Source organism: Cydia splendana, chromosome 16, assembly GCF_910591565.1.
Source record: "Cydia splendana chromosome 16, ilCydSple1.2, whole genome shotgun sequence".
In the NCBI taxonomy this organism is placed as follows: Eukaryota; Metazoa; Arthropoda; class Insecta; order Lepidoptera; family Tortricidae; genus Cydia; species Cydia splendana.
Window position 1 is genome coordinate 2,574,608 of NC_085975.1, and position 17,255 is coordinate 2,591,862.

General features: G+C 41.3%; 1 protein-coding gene and 1 long non-coding RNA gene across 2 annotated transcripts in view; both read left to right on the plus strand.

The window, feature by feature from the left end:
• LOC134798131 (uncharacterized) overlaps positions 1-17,255 on the plus strand; it is a 148,877-nt gene that overhangs the window by 82,447 nt on the left and 49,175 nt on the right. The gene's annotated exons all lie outside the window — the stretch shown is intronic.
• LOC134798082 (peptidylprolyl isomerase domain and WD repeat-containing protein 1) lies at positions 772-15,758 on the plus strand. The gene is made up of 12 exons (XM_063770417.1): positions 772-998; positions 1,534-1,694; positions 2,270-2,408; positions 5,002-5,089; positions 6,435-6,586; positions 7,682-7,857; positions 9,049-9,167; positions 9,968-10,160; positions 11,364-11,598; positions 12,820-13,008; positions 13,555-13,706; positions 14,184-15,758. The coding sequence occupies exons 1-12, from the start codon at positions 881-883 to the stop codon at positions 14,325-14,327; spliced, it is 1,866 nt and encodes a 621-aa protein (XP_063626487.1). The 5' UTR covers positions 772-880; the 3' UTR covers positions 14,328-15,758.

A 17,255-nucleotide genomic window follows, 5' to 3' on the forward strand; every position in this document is an offset into this window, starting at 1 on the left:
GAAGTTTATGAAAACGAAAGAACCATAAACAACAAAGGCGTTTTTTATACCGCTGTCAAATTTTGAACGAACCGCAATTCGGTTGTCTCTGGTTATGTTACTAGAAAGAAAAATTGTCTCCAATCAAGGGACTAATTTTATTAATAATGTACTCTGGGTGGTTGGATCAAGGGTCAGATGCAGAAGGCGGTAATATTGGACACGGCGCGTATAGTACGTCGGTTCCTCACTCTGCGGCCCTGACCACCGGCAGCTTGGGCCAAGCCCCGCTGCCGGCGGCACCCTAGGTTAGGTTTTTTATAATGTGTTTATATGTATTTTTTATTGTTTTGTAAGTGTTTTTATATTTTACTTTTATATTCATATTATAACAAACCTAACGTAAGACGAAAAATAAATAAAGATAATAATAATGTAACTTAATCTTCTTTTCTTACTTACATAAAGTTGTAGCCGACAGTGGTTATTGTTATTACAACTACTCTGTCTTTTTGCAGGACACTTATCGCAGTGCAGTCTGACTAGATTTTGAGCTAGAAAAATTTATTGCACTTTTTGTTTTTTATAAGAATATTGATAACTTTTTTATTTCTTCTTTAAAAAAAGGTAATACCTATCATGAATCATGGCTATCATGAGTATTATATTCTTTGATATAATATATTAATTTACTGGGGTAATTAAAAACTATGTACTGGCAATGCCTTCACAAAAAAAAACATCCTCTTGACGCTGTCATTAGTGTCATTTCATTGTCAAAATCAAATCAACTCGTTTAGGTTTCTTTTCGGCTCTAATTGCACAGCGTCTTATCATAATTTATCAAAACATACTTATTTTACCAGCACTGTTTATAACATCAAAAAAAAAATCATAAAACATGTCTGCGGAAAAGAGGCCGGCCAGCCCGGAGAAAGCAGAGGAATCTGAAGATGCCGACGCCTGGATCGGTCCTATGCCTTCAGAGGCGGCTGTACCCAAACATAAGAAAAGAAAAGGTACTGCAGTAAGGGTGCTAACCACGAAGAATTTCGTGCATTGACCCGCCATTGTCTATCTCTATCGCACGCGCGTAATTATATTGCTGTCCCGTTCGTATAGTGGCAGTGTCATGGGCGCGATAGCAATATAATTACGCGGCGTGCGACAAAGACGGGAAATAGCGGGTCGATGTACGAAATCTTCGTACTTTCTTGCAGTCTTTTTTTATCCCTGTAGTTAATACAAAGTATGTAAGGGAACTGTATTTAATTTAAAAACCGGACAAGTGCGAGTCGGACTCGCCCACCGAGGGTTCCGTACTTTTTAGTATTTGTTAAAGCGGCAACAGAAATACATCATCTGTGAAAATTTCAACTGCCTAGCTATCACGGTTCATGAGATACAGCCTGGTGACAGACGGACGGACGGACAGCGGAGTCTTAGTAATAGGGTCCCGTTTTTACCCTTTGGGTACGGAACCCTAAAAACTAACCAAATATCTTGAAGATAAATTGATTTTATCATGTGTTAATGTTCTGGTGTTTGCCTCAGTTCTAGAGTTTGAATCCTTGTATTTGGAGAACCTGCCATCCTCGGAGACCTACGAGCGGAGTTACATGCACAGAGATGTGGTCTCGCATGTGGTTGTCACCAAAACAGACTTCATTGTCACAGCCAGTCAAGATGGACACCTCAAATTTTGGAAGAAACAGGTACTTTTATGTCTATCATATTTTTATAGGAATTTCACATTTATGGTGGCACTCCACACTTTTACATTATTTATTTATTTAAACATTTAAATTAGGCAACAAGACCCATATTACAATAACCTTACAGACTAACATACATATGTGTTTTATAACTTTTATAAACTCAAAACTAAACACTATTTAGACAACAAAATTTTGTGGCTCCGTTGCATCAGCTGCTCTTATTATTGCTTGCCAAGCCAGTGCAGAGTTAGCTTAGACTGACTCAGTATACATTCAATAGGTGGGTCCACACAGCAAGCATCCTCGCGAGGAAATTGTTGTGCGAAGTAGCTAGGTCCGTGGAGACGTGCCTTGCCCGAGGCAATGTGGCCGAGGCACGTCTACACAGACCGAGCTGCTTTGCACGGCAATTTCCTCACGAGGCTGCTTGCTCTGTGGACCCACCTATTGAATGTATACAGCCCGGCAATTTATTCGTGAGGCGGCTCTTTCTGTGTTCCTGTTGAAAAACCAGCAAGGCATTTTTTTTAAAAAAACAACATACATTAAACCACTTTATTGTGATATTTCAGGAGGAGGGCATAGAGTTTGTAAAGCATTTCCGCTGCCACCTCTCCACCATTAGTGACATTGCAGCCAACAGCACTGGATCCCTGCTGTGCACCGCATCTCCGGAGAAGACGCTCAAAGTCTTTGATGTTGTCAATTTTGGTAAGTGCACATTGACTGACTGACTATTATTGTTAACGTATAGAACTGGCACAGAGAACCAGTATTTTGCGCCATGAGTTGATGTTGTTTTGACATCAAATCATAGAAGTGGAGAATGAACTAAACTAATCTCACGATCTAAACGCGTAAGCGCCATTAATTTTACGACGTTTTGGTCGCGTGGTCTTCTTCTTTCCAGTCGTATCCTCATTGCTGAGGGTCGTGATTACCAACGCTTAATACCACTTTCTTCCAGGCACTCCTATCCTGCGCCATTTGCAGGCAGGTCTGGGCCTTGGGTCCTGCATATGCCTTTACTGTGTCTATCCACCGGGTAGGCGCTCTTCCTCTACTTCTCTTCCCTTCTACGTGACCGACCATTATCAATACCTCTAGACTATCTTCGCGTCTAGCCACGTGTCCGAAGAATCGAAGTATGCGCTGTGTGCAAATAGTGGAGAGTCGTGTTCGAATTTTCAGCTGGCTAAGGATTGATTCGTTTGTGCGGCGGTCCGTCCACTTGATCCCCAGCATTTTCCGCCAACACCACATTTCGAACGCATCAATCCTTTCCTTTGTTCTTGCCTTCAGGGTCCACGTTTCTGACGCATATAGAAAGATGGAGAAGATTAGGGTCCGCATTAAATTCACTTTTGTTTTCACGCGTATTCCGCGGTTCTTCCATATCTTCTCCAATCTTTTTACCGCGGCTTTTGCCATCTGACCTCTGCGCACCACCTCTTTGTCGCAGTCGCCATTGGATCGTATTAGAGAGCCCAGGTATATGAAATCGTCCACAGTATCCAGATCTTGGAGTTCGTACGTACGTGGCGCAGTGTTGTTCCTGTCTACGAACATCAGCTTGGTCTTGCCTCTATTGATTCTCAAGCCGTACTCCAAGCTGACTGTTTCCAGGGTCCTCAACATTTCCGCTAACTCCTCCTCGTTCGATCCCACCAGAGTCGTATCGTCGGCGAAGCGTAGATTACTTATGCGATTTCCTCCTATCTTTACACCGCCATTCCAGTTTTCCAGTACTCTACGCATAATGTGTTCTCCAACCAGATTAAAAAGTACAGGGGAGAGTATACAGCCCTGGCGGACTCCACGTTCTGGCTTAAAATTGCCTGAGACGGTGTTATCTAGCCTTACTTTCGACTGTCCATCTAGGTATAAGTTTTGAATCAGAAACCTTAGGTGCTCGGGTATGCCCATCTCATCCATGTCGCGTGGTATAGGTTGTGATTGCGACATGAATCTAGTATTAAACTGGATTGGGCATGAGTGGTACGGTAACTGACAGAACGGGATAGTCTTATGTATCTTTCAGTAGGAGTAACAGCGAAAGCGCTATTATTGTTTGTCCTTGTCAGTCTCACATATTTTTTGTTCCCCACCGTTTTTTTAGTATGGATTATGGTGGGCAACAAATAAATTCGACCAATCATAGTGTCGCATTGCGTATGTTTTGCCCCTCACGGAGGCACGCGTATACCACTTCTATACGATCCTACCTTCTATGGATTGCGACAATTTCATTGTTTGGTATGGCTTCTCTATAGTACAGTCAACAACAGAGCTATGAATACAGGCAAAGTGCCAAAAATATGTATACACGACCTTAATGTACAGGCAATAAAGTACTGTACACATATTTTTGACACTTTGGCTGTATTCATAGCTCTGTTGTTGACTGTACCTATTAATAACACAGTGGCATTGCATGTCATTTTCAACTTTAACATACTCGTATAGTCAGATTAAGTTGCAATCCTTTAACTCCACTTATATACTTGTTGAATACTACTCCATTAATAACCTGGGAAGCTAATTTTAATCTGATGATATTCAATGACTTGGCTTAAAAATAAAACCTAATCCAAACCCACAGTAAGCTCAATGTCATATTTTGAGCGTCTTAAGGTGGTTTCCACCTGTCCAATGTGGGTAGGTGGCAACCTTAGACACAAACTCCTATTTTGTGACAAATACCTTTATCAGCCATGAAGACTTTCCACTACCGCCTCCACTAATGGCTCCTCTACACGATGGGCCATCATACTGACCCACTTGGACCATCGTGTAGAGCAGCCATTCTCTAAGTGTGTTCCGCGGAACTCTAGGGTTCCGCGACACCCCTGCAGGGGTTCCACAAGAATTTAGAACACTATGCTTTAGTCGCCTCGAAAAATTTGACTATGCAAAAAACACACTTCTAAAAACTATTGTTTTATTGTAGGGTTCCATCAAGTATTTCGCTTTCCAAAAGGGTTCCGTCAAAAAAAAAGATTGAGAACCGCTGGTGTAGAGGGTAGCGGTGTTGGATGGCTTATGGCGCGGCGGGATGGCGTAGGGATGGCCATGGTGTCGGTTTTTCGTCTGCACAGCAAAGGTGATGAATTGATGATCCTTCCAGCGATGGTGCGAACGCATCTGCACCTGGCCCATTCCATAGTGCGTGCTCTCAACCATCGCATGGCCATCTCGCTGGTCCAGCGCCGGGCCATTGTGTAGAGGAGCCATTACAGACAGTGCCACCTAAAACTACCATACCAAAGTGGCCATTAAAATGACACCATTTTGAATGTTCCAGACATGATCAACATGTTCACAGTGGAGTTTGAACCGTACCGAGTGGAGTGGGTGCATTCTGCCGGCGACCCGATATCAGCATTGGCAGTGTAAGGATCTTAAAGTACACTGAATCACAGAATAAATAATAGTACTAGGTACAGAAGACTCACTCTCTAACAAAACGCGTCTGTTACGATCAGGACAGATATGGCCGCTAGGTGGCGACAGCGCCACGCGCGGCTTGTGGCTAGCCACCAAAAGTGGTGTGGAACGGATGTACTTTTAGCTACCTGTAGCAAAGCGACGAAACGAGTGAGCCACGCCTGACTGAATCAGAATTTTTGGTGTTAACCTCGTAAGACCCACCACCATAAATAGGAATTAATTTCTTTTTTTTTAAAAGGAATGACATATAAAAGAAATACTACTTTATTTTATTTTGAATTAGAATGCAGCATATATGTATGTACAGTCACCTGCAATAATATGTTACTCTTCGAGGGCCGCAAAAATATGTGACACGCTTATGGCTCTACAAATAAGATATTTTTGCAGTCTTCGTTGTGTACCATATTATTGCAGGTGACTGTACATTGAGCCTTACGAGGGTAAATCAGGGGCCCATTTCTCGAACGATATTAGACTAATATTATTAGTCCACGAACTGTCAAATCGTATGGATTGTCATGACAACTTGACAACACACTAATAATAATAGACTAATATCGTTCGAGAAATGGCTGTCAAAAATGGACATTTGAAAATCAAGTTACCAAAAAAAACACATGGCACCATACAGCGTTATCTACTTCACCCATCCATATTGTGGTTTGATCGAACAATGGTAAAGAATAATAGACAATAGTGAATGAAAGTTTACTCAATTTGCCGTTAGATGGCGCTGTACCCTCCGCTGACTCGCGCTGGCAAGATTTTTATTCCAAAGCATATAGGCCGCTCGTGCATAGTTTTTTTGCTTCGGCCGGCTCGGTTCATTCGGTATGCGTACTGACATGGGCCGAGGGTACTAACCTAACCATCTTCTTGGGCCTCTTTCGCGGTGTGGCGGGCCGGCCTTCGGGCCAGGAAAACTGAAACACTGCACCAAATAAGTTGTTATATTAATTACATTCTCTTTATTTTCTTATACAATCAATGAAAAATTGCTAGGTACAGATGTAGTGCATAATTGTTTTCCATCGTATTTTCTCGGAAACGTTCGTATTTGTCATGCTACTTCAGTCAACCTCAGTAGTTTTTGTACCGAGACTAACTGAAATAGCAATACACGTTCGTACGTTTCCGTGAAAAACGATGGAAAATAATTATGCACTAGATCTGTACATAATGAGCCTTTGTCCGATCAGCCATTACTTCTTGACTTGGTTCTACAGTGGGTAGTAGATCGGAATTATGCTAAGTGCACATTTTTACCTATTAAATTATTTACAGTTCAGAGAAAGGCAGTAACAAGATCCACATATTCGACGGCACACAAGCCTCAGGCGCCCCCCTCCACACGTTCGAGACCCTCCACCAAAGCACAGTGGCCACCATCTGTTACAACCCAGTGTACGAAACAGCGGTGTCCGTCGACAAAGCTGGTATATATATTTTTTTATTTATTGTTAACAATCAAAAATACACTTATAACTATTACAAAACTTCGCCAAACTGCGAAACAGTTTGTATTGCATTTATTTATTGCTTTAAACTTTCACGGTTTTTACAGTCTGATGATTATTGAGTAAGCAAGAGAAAAAGTTAATTAGTACGACTAAAAACCACTGTATTAACTAAAGCAGATACGCTTTCCAGACAGTTTTTCGAACATCGCATATAATAATGCGCGTGCAATAGAGATAGCAACAGGCGGGTCAACGCACGAAAATCTATCTCGAAAGCGTCTCTTTTTTATACCCAATATACTTATTTCTTATTAGTGTTCAACCGAATTTTTTGCCGAAACCGAAGGCTAGGTTTTTCTCTAGTTTCGGCCAAAGCCGAACCTTTGGACGTAACCGACACTTCAGTTGGACACTCGTGAATATACAGTTTCAGCGCGGTCAAAAAGTTCGGCAGTTTTTGAGCAAAATCGAACTTTCGGCCGAAACGAAATTTTTATGCCGATACGACACGATGTACTCAACGTGCTGATGTAGTGCATAATTGTTTTCCATCGTATTTTCTCGGAAACGTTCGTATTTGTCATGTTAATTCAGTCAACCTCAGTACTTTTTGTTCCGAGACTGACTGAAATAGACACGTTCGTACGTTTCCGTGAAAATACTATATGTAGTAAAATAATTATGCACTACCATCTGTATACAGCGCTGGTGGCCTAGGAAGCGCTGGTGGCCTAGCGGTAAGAGCGTGCGACTTGCAATCCGGAGGTCGTGGGTTCAAACCCCGGCTCGTACCAATCAATGAGTTTTTCGGAACTTATGTACGAAATATCATTTGATATTTACCAGTCGCTTTTCGGTGAAGGAAAACATCGTGAGGAAACCGGACTAATCCCAATAAGGCCTAGTTTCCCCTCTGGGTTGTAAGGTCAGATGGCAGTCGCTTTCGTACAAACTAGTGCCTACGTCAATTCTTGGGATTAGTTGTCAAGCGGACCCCAGGCTCCCATGAGCCGTGAGAAAAAGCCAGGATAACGCGAGGAAGAAGAAGAACTAAATCTGTATACGTTTTAGGTATAGTGGAATACTGGACCGGGCCGAAGCACGAATACAAGTTCCCTAAGAACGTCGAGTTCGACTCTAAGCTGGACACGGACCTGTTCGACTTCGTGAAGAACAAGACCTATCCGACGTCGGTGGCCTTCTCGCCGGACGGGAAGAAGATGGCCTCCATCAGCCTGGATAGGAAGGTATTTGGTTCAAAGTTTACATCTAATGGATAGTGGGTGCGACAGTGGCGCACGCCTGGCGGCTTTGGATGGAACACACTTGTCAAAATGTATTGACCGAGCGAATGCGAGTTTCTCCGTTTTAGCTTGGCCAATAATGCTTTCGTATGTGCGGATGTTCTCCTCTACAAGTCGCAATTCTTAACCAATTGGGTATTATACTGTATTTAAAATAAATTATTTTACACCATGCATGAAATAAAGCACCAGATAATTATTAGAAAAACACAGATAGGAGTTATTTTTAATCACATGTTCTATTTAATAAATCGGATAGAAATATATAAAGTAGGTGAGTTGACCGTGACGTCACGATGTAATGTTTCATATAAATTCCATATTAGCAAATCGTTTTGACAGTTCTAAAAAAGTAACTGATTTGACTAGTAGGAAAATACCCTATTCTCGTAAAATGTTGTGAGCAGGTCCGATGATTAAATAGATTTTTGTCGATTTAGTTTTTGGATATTTTTTAAAAATGGCGGAGGCATGTAGGTTCTCGAGGTCTACAGCTCACATAGTCACTAGTACCTCTACATTTTGGCAACCCAACTTTGTTAATAGAAAAAGACGGCAAATTTGAAAAATCTTAAGCGCAAAGTGTCGAGTTACCATGCGTGTTTGATATCCGCGTCTTCTTTTCACCCTTGCCTTTTACCAGACTTGGTAATAATATGCCCAAAATGGGCTTTCTAAAGCGTAATCGAACTTTTAGTTCCTCTATCGCGTGTATCACATAGCCCAATACTCAGATTTGATTTGAAATGAAACAAGATAGACTCCTTAGGCCCAGTCATACAAATGAAAGATCCAAAATTTGAACCTACAGTGTAGGAAATAGAGTTGACTTTTAATTGTTGGAAAATTGGACGAAACAAAGCAAAAGTGACTCTGTTCCAATTGAATAGGATTTACATTTCATCGAACTGAAGAGGTCCTATAGGTAGGACCTTGGGCCTGAGGAGGATATAAATCTCAAAATTCTACTGTCGTTGCTGCCTATAGCAAATATTTATTCCGTAATACCAGGCGTGGCCCACTCCGCATTTTGCCCTACTAACTTTGTCTAACTAGTTCGTGAAGGCGAGTAAACCCTCTGTGCTACTTATTCTGTGTTAATACTTTACGTGTGTGTTTATGTTGGTATAATAGGTGCGTGTGTTCAATTTCGTGTCAGGCCGGCTGAGCAAGGTGCTGGACGAGAGCCTGCAGCGCTTCCAGGAGCTGCAGCACCAGCACCAGCAGCTGCCCAACATGGAGTTCGGACGCAGGTGAGGGTGTGTGTAGGTGTCAGCATGGCCCGGGTGCTGGACGAGAGCCTGCAGCGCTTCCAGGAGCTGCAGCACCAGCACCAGCAGCTGCCCAACATGGAGTTCGGACAGAGGTGAGGGTTTCACGTTCAACATTTGATTTGTTGAGGTTCATCATTCAGACGATTGGCTGTCCTCCTGCGTTTCTCCTGAGACTTCCTGCCTCGTACACCTAAATGGCGGGAAGGAACTGTCGCCTGCGCTATTTCCGGAACGATACGACATTCAACCCTTCAAAAGAAAGCGTGCTCTCATCCTCGGCCGGCAACGCACTTCCAAACCCTCTGGTCTTGCGGGTGTTGCGATTCGTCTGTTCGTTTGCCTCCTAAATAAGCGCTTCCAGGTATTGCAGCACCAGCAGCTGCCCAAAACATAAAACTTCACATTGAGATTAATTAAGCCCTCGTATGCCAGAGCGCGGATCCGCGTACGAGGAAAATATTAGAAAAAAATAATCACGGCACACGAGAGGTTAAAACCCAACAACATATAAATGCAACAAAATGCCAGGAATCGGAATGCCCAAAAGGGTATGTAGTCCGTGATTTAATTAGGTTTCTTTGGATTTGCATATCTAATGAAATAGCTTATTAAAACGATTGCAACGCCATCTGTGTTAAACTTCGCGCTTACTTATGTAACTTTTAGACTTACAAACACAAATAACCAACGTACATCTTATTATTGTGTGGGCACAGCCTGTCTGATTTTAAGCCCATCAGCGTCATAGACTATTTCAGAATACATTTTTTTTTTCACAGAATGGCTACTGAGCGAGACCTGGAAAAATCCGACTCTGTCCACTACGCGAACATAACCTTCGACGCGAGCGGCCATTTTGTTCTGTACGCCACCATGCTAGGCGTGAAGATCGTCAACCTGGTCACCAACCGTTGCGTCACCATGCTGGGCAAGCCGGAGAACCTTAGGCCGTTGCACTTAGCTCTATTTCAGGTTGGTACTTTATAAGTGTGTGTGAGCCCTCCAATTAAAAAGAGACACAAACAGTATATGTAAAGACAGACAAGAATGAAACAAATTGGAGGAGGCCTTTACCCAATACGGGGTCATAGTTTCATGTCTCAGTCCTATCGAGTCTTAGTTTAAAATACACAAATATAAAATTAAGTCTAAATATTTTTACTAACTAATTAAAATAAGCTTAAAAAAGAAAAAATATAGTAGATAAAATAAATTAGGAATTAACAGCATGTACCTAAACGATACCAAGTTTGTAAATAAGGCTTTTTTATTTATTTACATTATTGTTACATTATAAGTAAAGTATTGGACTGATAATTAGGAAGCAGTGGCTGGGTGTCCTTATTTCCCAACCAGCTTGCCTGATTTTCAAACAGTTGAGCCCATTTTCTACAGCTTGAAATTATAAGTAAAGTATTGCACTGATCATTAGGAAGCAGTGGCAGAGTGTCCTTATTAAGTTATTACTCGATTCCAACCAGCTTGCCACTGCATTGGAATTAATGCCAACCCAGCTCAGGCTTGCCTACGACTATTTTTAAATGGCTGCCACTTTCAAATCAAGTTACGATTACTTCTTTGTTTCTTATGCCGGTAGTATATAAAAGCATACCATTGAGAGATGGTAGGCGGCTACCGTAGCCTTCGGATGCTTGTACCTCCTGAGATGTCACATGCGCATTACCAACTCTTTTTCTAAAGGTATATTCGTGTTTTGAAGAAATTCATACTGTATTTTCTCGAGAAAACCTCAGTTGATTCCACAACCGAAAAGTTCTCGTAAAAACTTTCACCTATCCATTATTTCAAAACCTTCTACATTTATCCTCGTAAGACCCACCATATGAAGTTTCCCAATTTTTAATTTGAACCTTATTCTATAAGTAAATTGGAACGAATTTCATTGGAACAGCAATGAAACAAAAGAAATCGTCGCTATACTTACTCAACCTCATATCTGCAACTATCATTTGATGGAAATGTCGCTTTTCTTTCATTCGGAATACGGGTGTTTTTGTCATCAAATGAGTGTTGCAGATACGAGGTTGAGTAAATATAGCGGCGAAATGCTACTTTATTTGGTTCACGAAAGGTTCAAATTAGATTGCAACGAATATGTACATTCTAATGTACATTTAGTCTCACGAGGTTAAATCTGATTGTAAACTTTCACAGGGTCGAACCAACCAATCAAAAGTGGCCTCAACCCTCGAGATGGAGGGCTCAGAGAACCCCACCCTCCTCAATATCAAGACGGACCCGACGTTATTCTGCACGGCCTACAAGAAGAACCGCTTCTACATGTTTTCTAGAAGAAGTCCCGATGATATCAAGAGTCCGGATGCTGACAGAGACATATTTAATGAAAAGCCGTCGAAGGAAGACATCATTTCGGCGACGGAAGGGCAAGGTAAGTTTTACAAGCATTAACCTCCCATATCCCTATGTCCTTTTAAAAGGACAAACTCAAGTCGAATTTTAAAATCAGCTTGATTTAAAGAAAGTTCCAAATTCGAAACTGTAAGAATTATTGTGAACTTAAGAGGGTGTATGCACCATGTGTGCATGGCCTACAAGAAGAACCGCTTCTACATGTTTTCTAGAAGAAGTCCAGATGATATCAAGAGTCCGGATGCTGATCGAGACATATTTAATGAAAAACCGTCGAAGGATGATATCATTTCGGCAAGATAAGTTTTACGAGCATTAACCTCCCAAATCCCGATGTCCTTTTAAAAGGAGAATCTTAAACGAATTTTAAAATCAGCTGGAATTAAAGAAAGTTTCAAATTCGAAACTGCATGAATGACTGTGGAACTTAAGAGGGTATATGTTCTGCACGGCGTACAAACAGAACCAAGCGACGGTCTACATGTTTTCTATAAGTAGTCCAAATTATATCAGGAGTCCGGATGCTGACAGAGACATATTTAATGAGAAGCAGTCTAAGGAAAATATCATTTCTGCAACGGAGGAGCAAGGTAAGCTTTACAGGCAATAAATATCCTCCTAAAGCCCAGGGTCCTTTTAAAAGGATACACTTCAAAATAGAGGATATATGTTCTGCACGGCGTACAAAAAGAATCGGTTCTACATGTTCCGGAACACACGTGACACGTCTTATCTTAATTTTTTATAAAGTCTTGTTTAGTTAGCATGTGCTGCTGGTTAGTTAATAATCGATAGTCACTTTAGTTGGACAAAAGAATAGTTAGTCGCGTAAAATGCTACAAAACAGCTACTTTAGCTGTATATTTGAAGTTCTGATTTTTTCGTAGAGTCAGTTCTGCCGGCCTAGCCAAGGTTACAATAAAAAAAACAATAAAAAAATCAATGAAAAAACTCAAAAGGTAAAGGGTTAAAGGTAAAAACAATGATTTTATATCGCGGTAGACCCGTTTGTGTAATTAAATATGTGTACAAAACGCGAGCGTTTAAAGTGTTATAAGGTTACAATCGCTATCGGCTACTCTTCCATATTAGTGTGACAGTGACAGTTGCGTTTCGATCGCTACGAAGCGTAAGCGATTGGCATCTTGGCTACGCGGCCTGGGTCTCTGAAAACGATTGTGACTATAATAGATGGTGACATTGTGGACAAATAATAATAATAATATTAATTTATTTCCAGGCGTCCAACGCATATACGAGCAGGCCATCCTGCACACGTCGCTGGGCGACATTCACATCCGTCTGTTCGGCAAGGACACGCCGCGAGCCGCCGAGAACTTCTGCGTGCACGCCAGGAACGGGTACTACAACGGGCACATCTTCCACCGCGTCATCAAAGGATTCATGGTGCAGACGGGGGACCCTACAGGTCAGTGTCATGGCTACCCACATACACGAGCACATCCTACACACATCCACATCCGTCAGTTTGGCAAGGACACGCCGCGAGCCGCCGAGAACTTCTGCGTGCACGCCAGGAACGGGTACTACAACCGGCACATCTTCCACCGCGTCATCAAAGGGTTCATGGTGCAGACGGGGGACCCTACTGGTCAGTGTCATGGAAAAAGGCCGTCTCTATTAGCATATTTTCATATTTAGTTTGAACACAATGTTTTATATAAACTATATTTCCTGATGTTAAACCGATTAAGAGATCAAACACATAGAAATTCCAAGATTTGTCAAGGCACTAGTTTCAACCAAAGCGACTGTCATCAGAACTGCAAATCCAGTGAAGAAACAAGGTCTCAGATGTTTTCCTTTGCAGAAAAGCGCCTGACACACATACTATTTTTATTCAATAAAAACTCTCGATGTTTTCTGTTCGAACCCGCGAACTCCGGTTTGAATCCTAGATTGAATTCCTCGCACATTTGATCGTTTCTTCAATGATTTCATTATTTATTTATAGGCACCGGCACTGGCGGTGAGAGCATCTGGGGCGGCGAGTTCGCGGACGAGTTCAAGCCTCACTTGAAACACGATCGACCTTACACGGTCAGCATGGCGAATGCCGGACCCAACACTAACGGCAGCCAGTTCTTCATTACTTTGGCGCCAACGGTAAGAATAATTTAATGGTGATACCTTCTCTTGGCACCAGGGATGTTGCGGATGCAGATTTTTAAACATCCGCGGATGCGGATATTTAAAGGCCCACATCCGCGGATCTAGAGTCTAGCTAGACGATTTCGTTATAGGTAATGATGCAATTACCTAGCACTTACGCCGCCGCTAAGACGTTCCTGTACCGACTTATTCGACATCCGCATCCGCATTAAGCTCCGCATCGATTTTATGCGGATGCGGATTTTGAAAATAATGCGGAAGTTCCGCGGTTGCGGATGCGGATATTCGCAATGTATTTGCGTCTCACATTTTGCTTAGTGAGAGAGTGAGACGCAATGCACATTGGACCAAGAAATTGGAGTGGTAGATACCAACCTTACCGCTGCCTACCTACCTAGAGATGTGACTTCACATAGGTATATTTTGGTCTGGTCACTCACATGATTTCTTAGGTATGTTTTTTTGTTTCAGCCGTGGTTAGACAACAAGCACACAGTATTCGGCCGCGTAGTCCGCGGCATGGAGGTCGTACAGAACATCGGACAGGCGAAAACCAACCCCAAGACTGACAAGCCATATGACGACATTCGACTAGTATCCGTCACTGTCAAGTAACTGTCAATGTCTTAATGTAGCAGGGAGTACGGAACATCGGCCAGGCTAAAACCAACCCCAAGACTGACAAGCCCTACGACGACATACGACTCATCTCCGTCACTGTCAAATAACTGTCAATGTCATTAATGTAGTAGGGAGTACGGAACATCGGCCAGGCCAAAACCAACCCTAAGGCCGACAAGCCATATGACGACATTCGCCTAGTATCCGTCACTGTCAAGTAACTGTCAATGTCTTAATGTAACAGGGAGTACGGTACATCGGCCAGGCCAAAACCAACCCCAAGACCTACGACTGGTAGACCCAAGACTTACTGTCAAGTAACTAGAGAATGTATAGGGCCGGTTGCACCAAACTGTCTTGTCACCGTTAAAGCGTTCGCTAAATTTTATTGCATGGGTTTCATACTTTACTGTTGTTTGACGTTAATCGGTCTGTTAAAATAAATGTGGTTGGTGCAACTGGGCCATAGTGTAGTGTGGGTGATCAGCGAATCATAGCTAGTAAGTAGTATGACGTTAGTAAATTTAGTATGTGACGAACGAGGCCCATGGCTTTCATCATATCATAATATCAATAAGGTATCAGTCATTACGTAGACTATTTGCCCGATGTTTAATTTACCAAAATTTCATACTTATATGTCGAATCTAACATGTTATCTTGTACAACTTTGGAAACATAGGGTAAATCGTCTATTACTGGCCACCTTCCAATAACTGACGCCGGTTCGAATCCGGCCTCCCGTAATGGAGGTCTTCGTCACGTTTTCTTTATTAGGTATACCTAATTTATTATACATTTATTTTAAATTAATTATTATGGTAAAATATTCATTCGGACAAATGAGGTTTCGGTGATCGATATCTCTCAGAAGTATTTTCCGGATCATACATAGGTAATGAGCGTGCGCGCATGCGACGGTTGTCGCAGTAACAACTTTCTATAAACGGTACGCAGCGACCGCAACATTTGTTACATAAGCAAAGATGCATTGAGTGTTCAAGATGAGTAAAGCCTTAGACAGATTTGAATTCCGAATTAGACAGCTAATGTAGATAGCGCTGTTCGGCTCCGCCTGTAAGTACATTATGCGGTAACTCGCCTGTCAAAAGTTGACGTTTGACTTAAGCTATCATCGCTTTTGTTTAGTGGGACTTCTGTACGAAATAAGATTAACTATTCTGTGACTACATTGTAAATATTATTGTTAATATTATTTAGGTATTTTAGGTTTACATTTACCTCAATTCGTGTGTAAGTACAACAATTTGTCAATATTTTAGATATCTTCATTAAACTAGGCTAGACCTGACTAGTTTAAATTTATTAGATCGTATTTGTGACTGTGAATTACTGTTGTGAAATGTGTTTTAGATGAAATTTTAAATAAATAGATAATAAACAAATTTCTATTTTATGATACAATGTGTAGTTTTATTTTTTACCAAATTTTATTCCATTCGGCGTTGAAGTCCTTGGTCCGTGGGGCCCTGGCGCTCTGGGCCCGAATATCTTTTAGTCATAGTTTCTGCTTCCTGCCCAACGTCTGGGCAAAAAATGCTTAATTTACGAAAATTCATATTTTTAAAATATTAAGTTAAATGCATAAGTATTTTTGTACTGAAAATGCTAGTGCCGCACACTGGGTAGAATCCCGTCTTGAAAAGCTAATGATTATCACTGCCATCTATCGGTGAATAGCCTACCGACATCAGTCAGTCTAAGTTTTACTACTGGACACTAGATGGCGCTTTTGTTTGGTTATATATTTTTGTTTTGACATCGGTTTTATATCCTACTCTAATCAAAAATAACAATACATATGTTTAAAACTGTATGTTTTTAATTTTAATAATGTAAACTTATATTGTTAAGAGAAATATTTCAATAAAATAGCTTATTTACAGAGGAATACGAAGGCGGGACTTTGGCGGGAGGTTTGTTTTGCTGATAAAATGATAAATGTATTCTGCCTCGAATTCTTCAGTTGGTTTATTTAATCAATATTTATCTTTATGAATTCTAATTACATTTTACAAAATGGTAAACATTCGTTTGTTATTTTAGGCATCTTTACGTATTTATTATGCATCGCTGCCCTATCTTTTGTTTTGATTGTATTTTTCCCTGTAGGGACCTATATCAATTTCACCTTTAAGGTGGTAGAGGACGTAGGTATAATAAAATATATTGACTATAAAACTTTATTAGTAACGTAATTTATTAAGAGATTATCAAAGGTGCTAAAATCTTGACCGTAGGCATATAATTAAACGAATAATCTCGTCTCTAGTTATAAATTCCGAGTAGGGTTTCATCCAAGGCCAATTAAGCTTTATTACAGTAACAATAAAATCGTCTTCACAAAACAATGGCTTCCAAAATCATAAACGCGGGAATTTTAGTGAACTTTATTTTCCTTCTTATTATTATTAGTGCCGGACTTTATCTGAGCGAGAAGGAGTGTTGCCTCACTGCTCGCTCCCGTGCGCGGCTGTATGACCCTGTCCCGCTTTGCCCGCATAATATTTTTCATCACACTTGCTCGGAAAAGATGTATTTACACGTAGGGCTTGCGGGCGGGAAATTGAATTTTTCGCCCTAGGGCGGAAAAAATCTTTTCCGAGCAAGTGTGATGAAAAACACTTATTTACACGTAGGGCTTGCGGGCGGGAAATTGAAATTTTCGCCCTAGGGCGGAAAAGTGTTTTATACAGAAGTTTGTTTTTATTAATTCTCCTTTTTTTCCTTACAAGTGTGATGAAAAACATTGTGTGTGCCACGGGCGGTAAAGAAATTCCGAACTCGTGAACATTTTAAGCCCTCGCTTCGCGTCGGGCTTAAAATTGACACTCGTTCGTAATTTCTTATTTCCCGCCCTTAATACACAATGTACTATTTTCTTGCAGGCAGCGCGCCCCG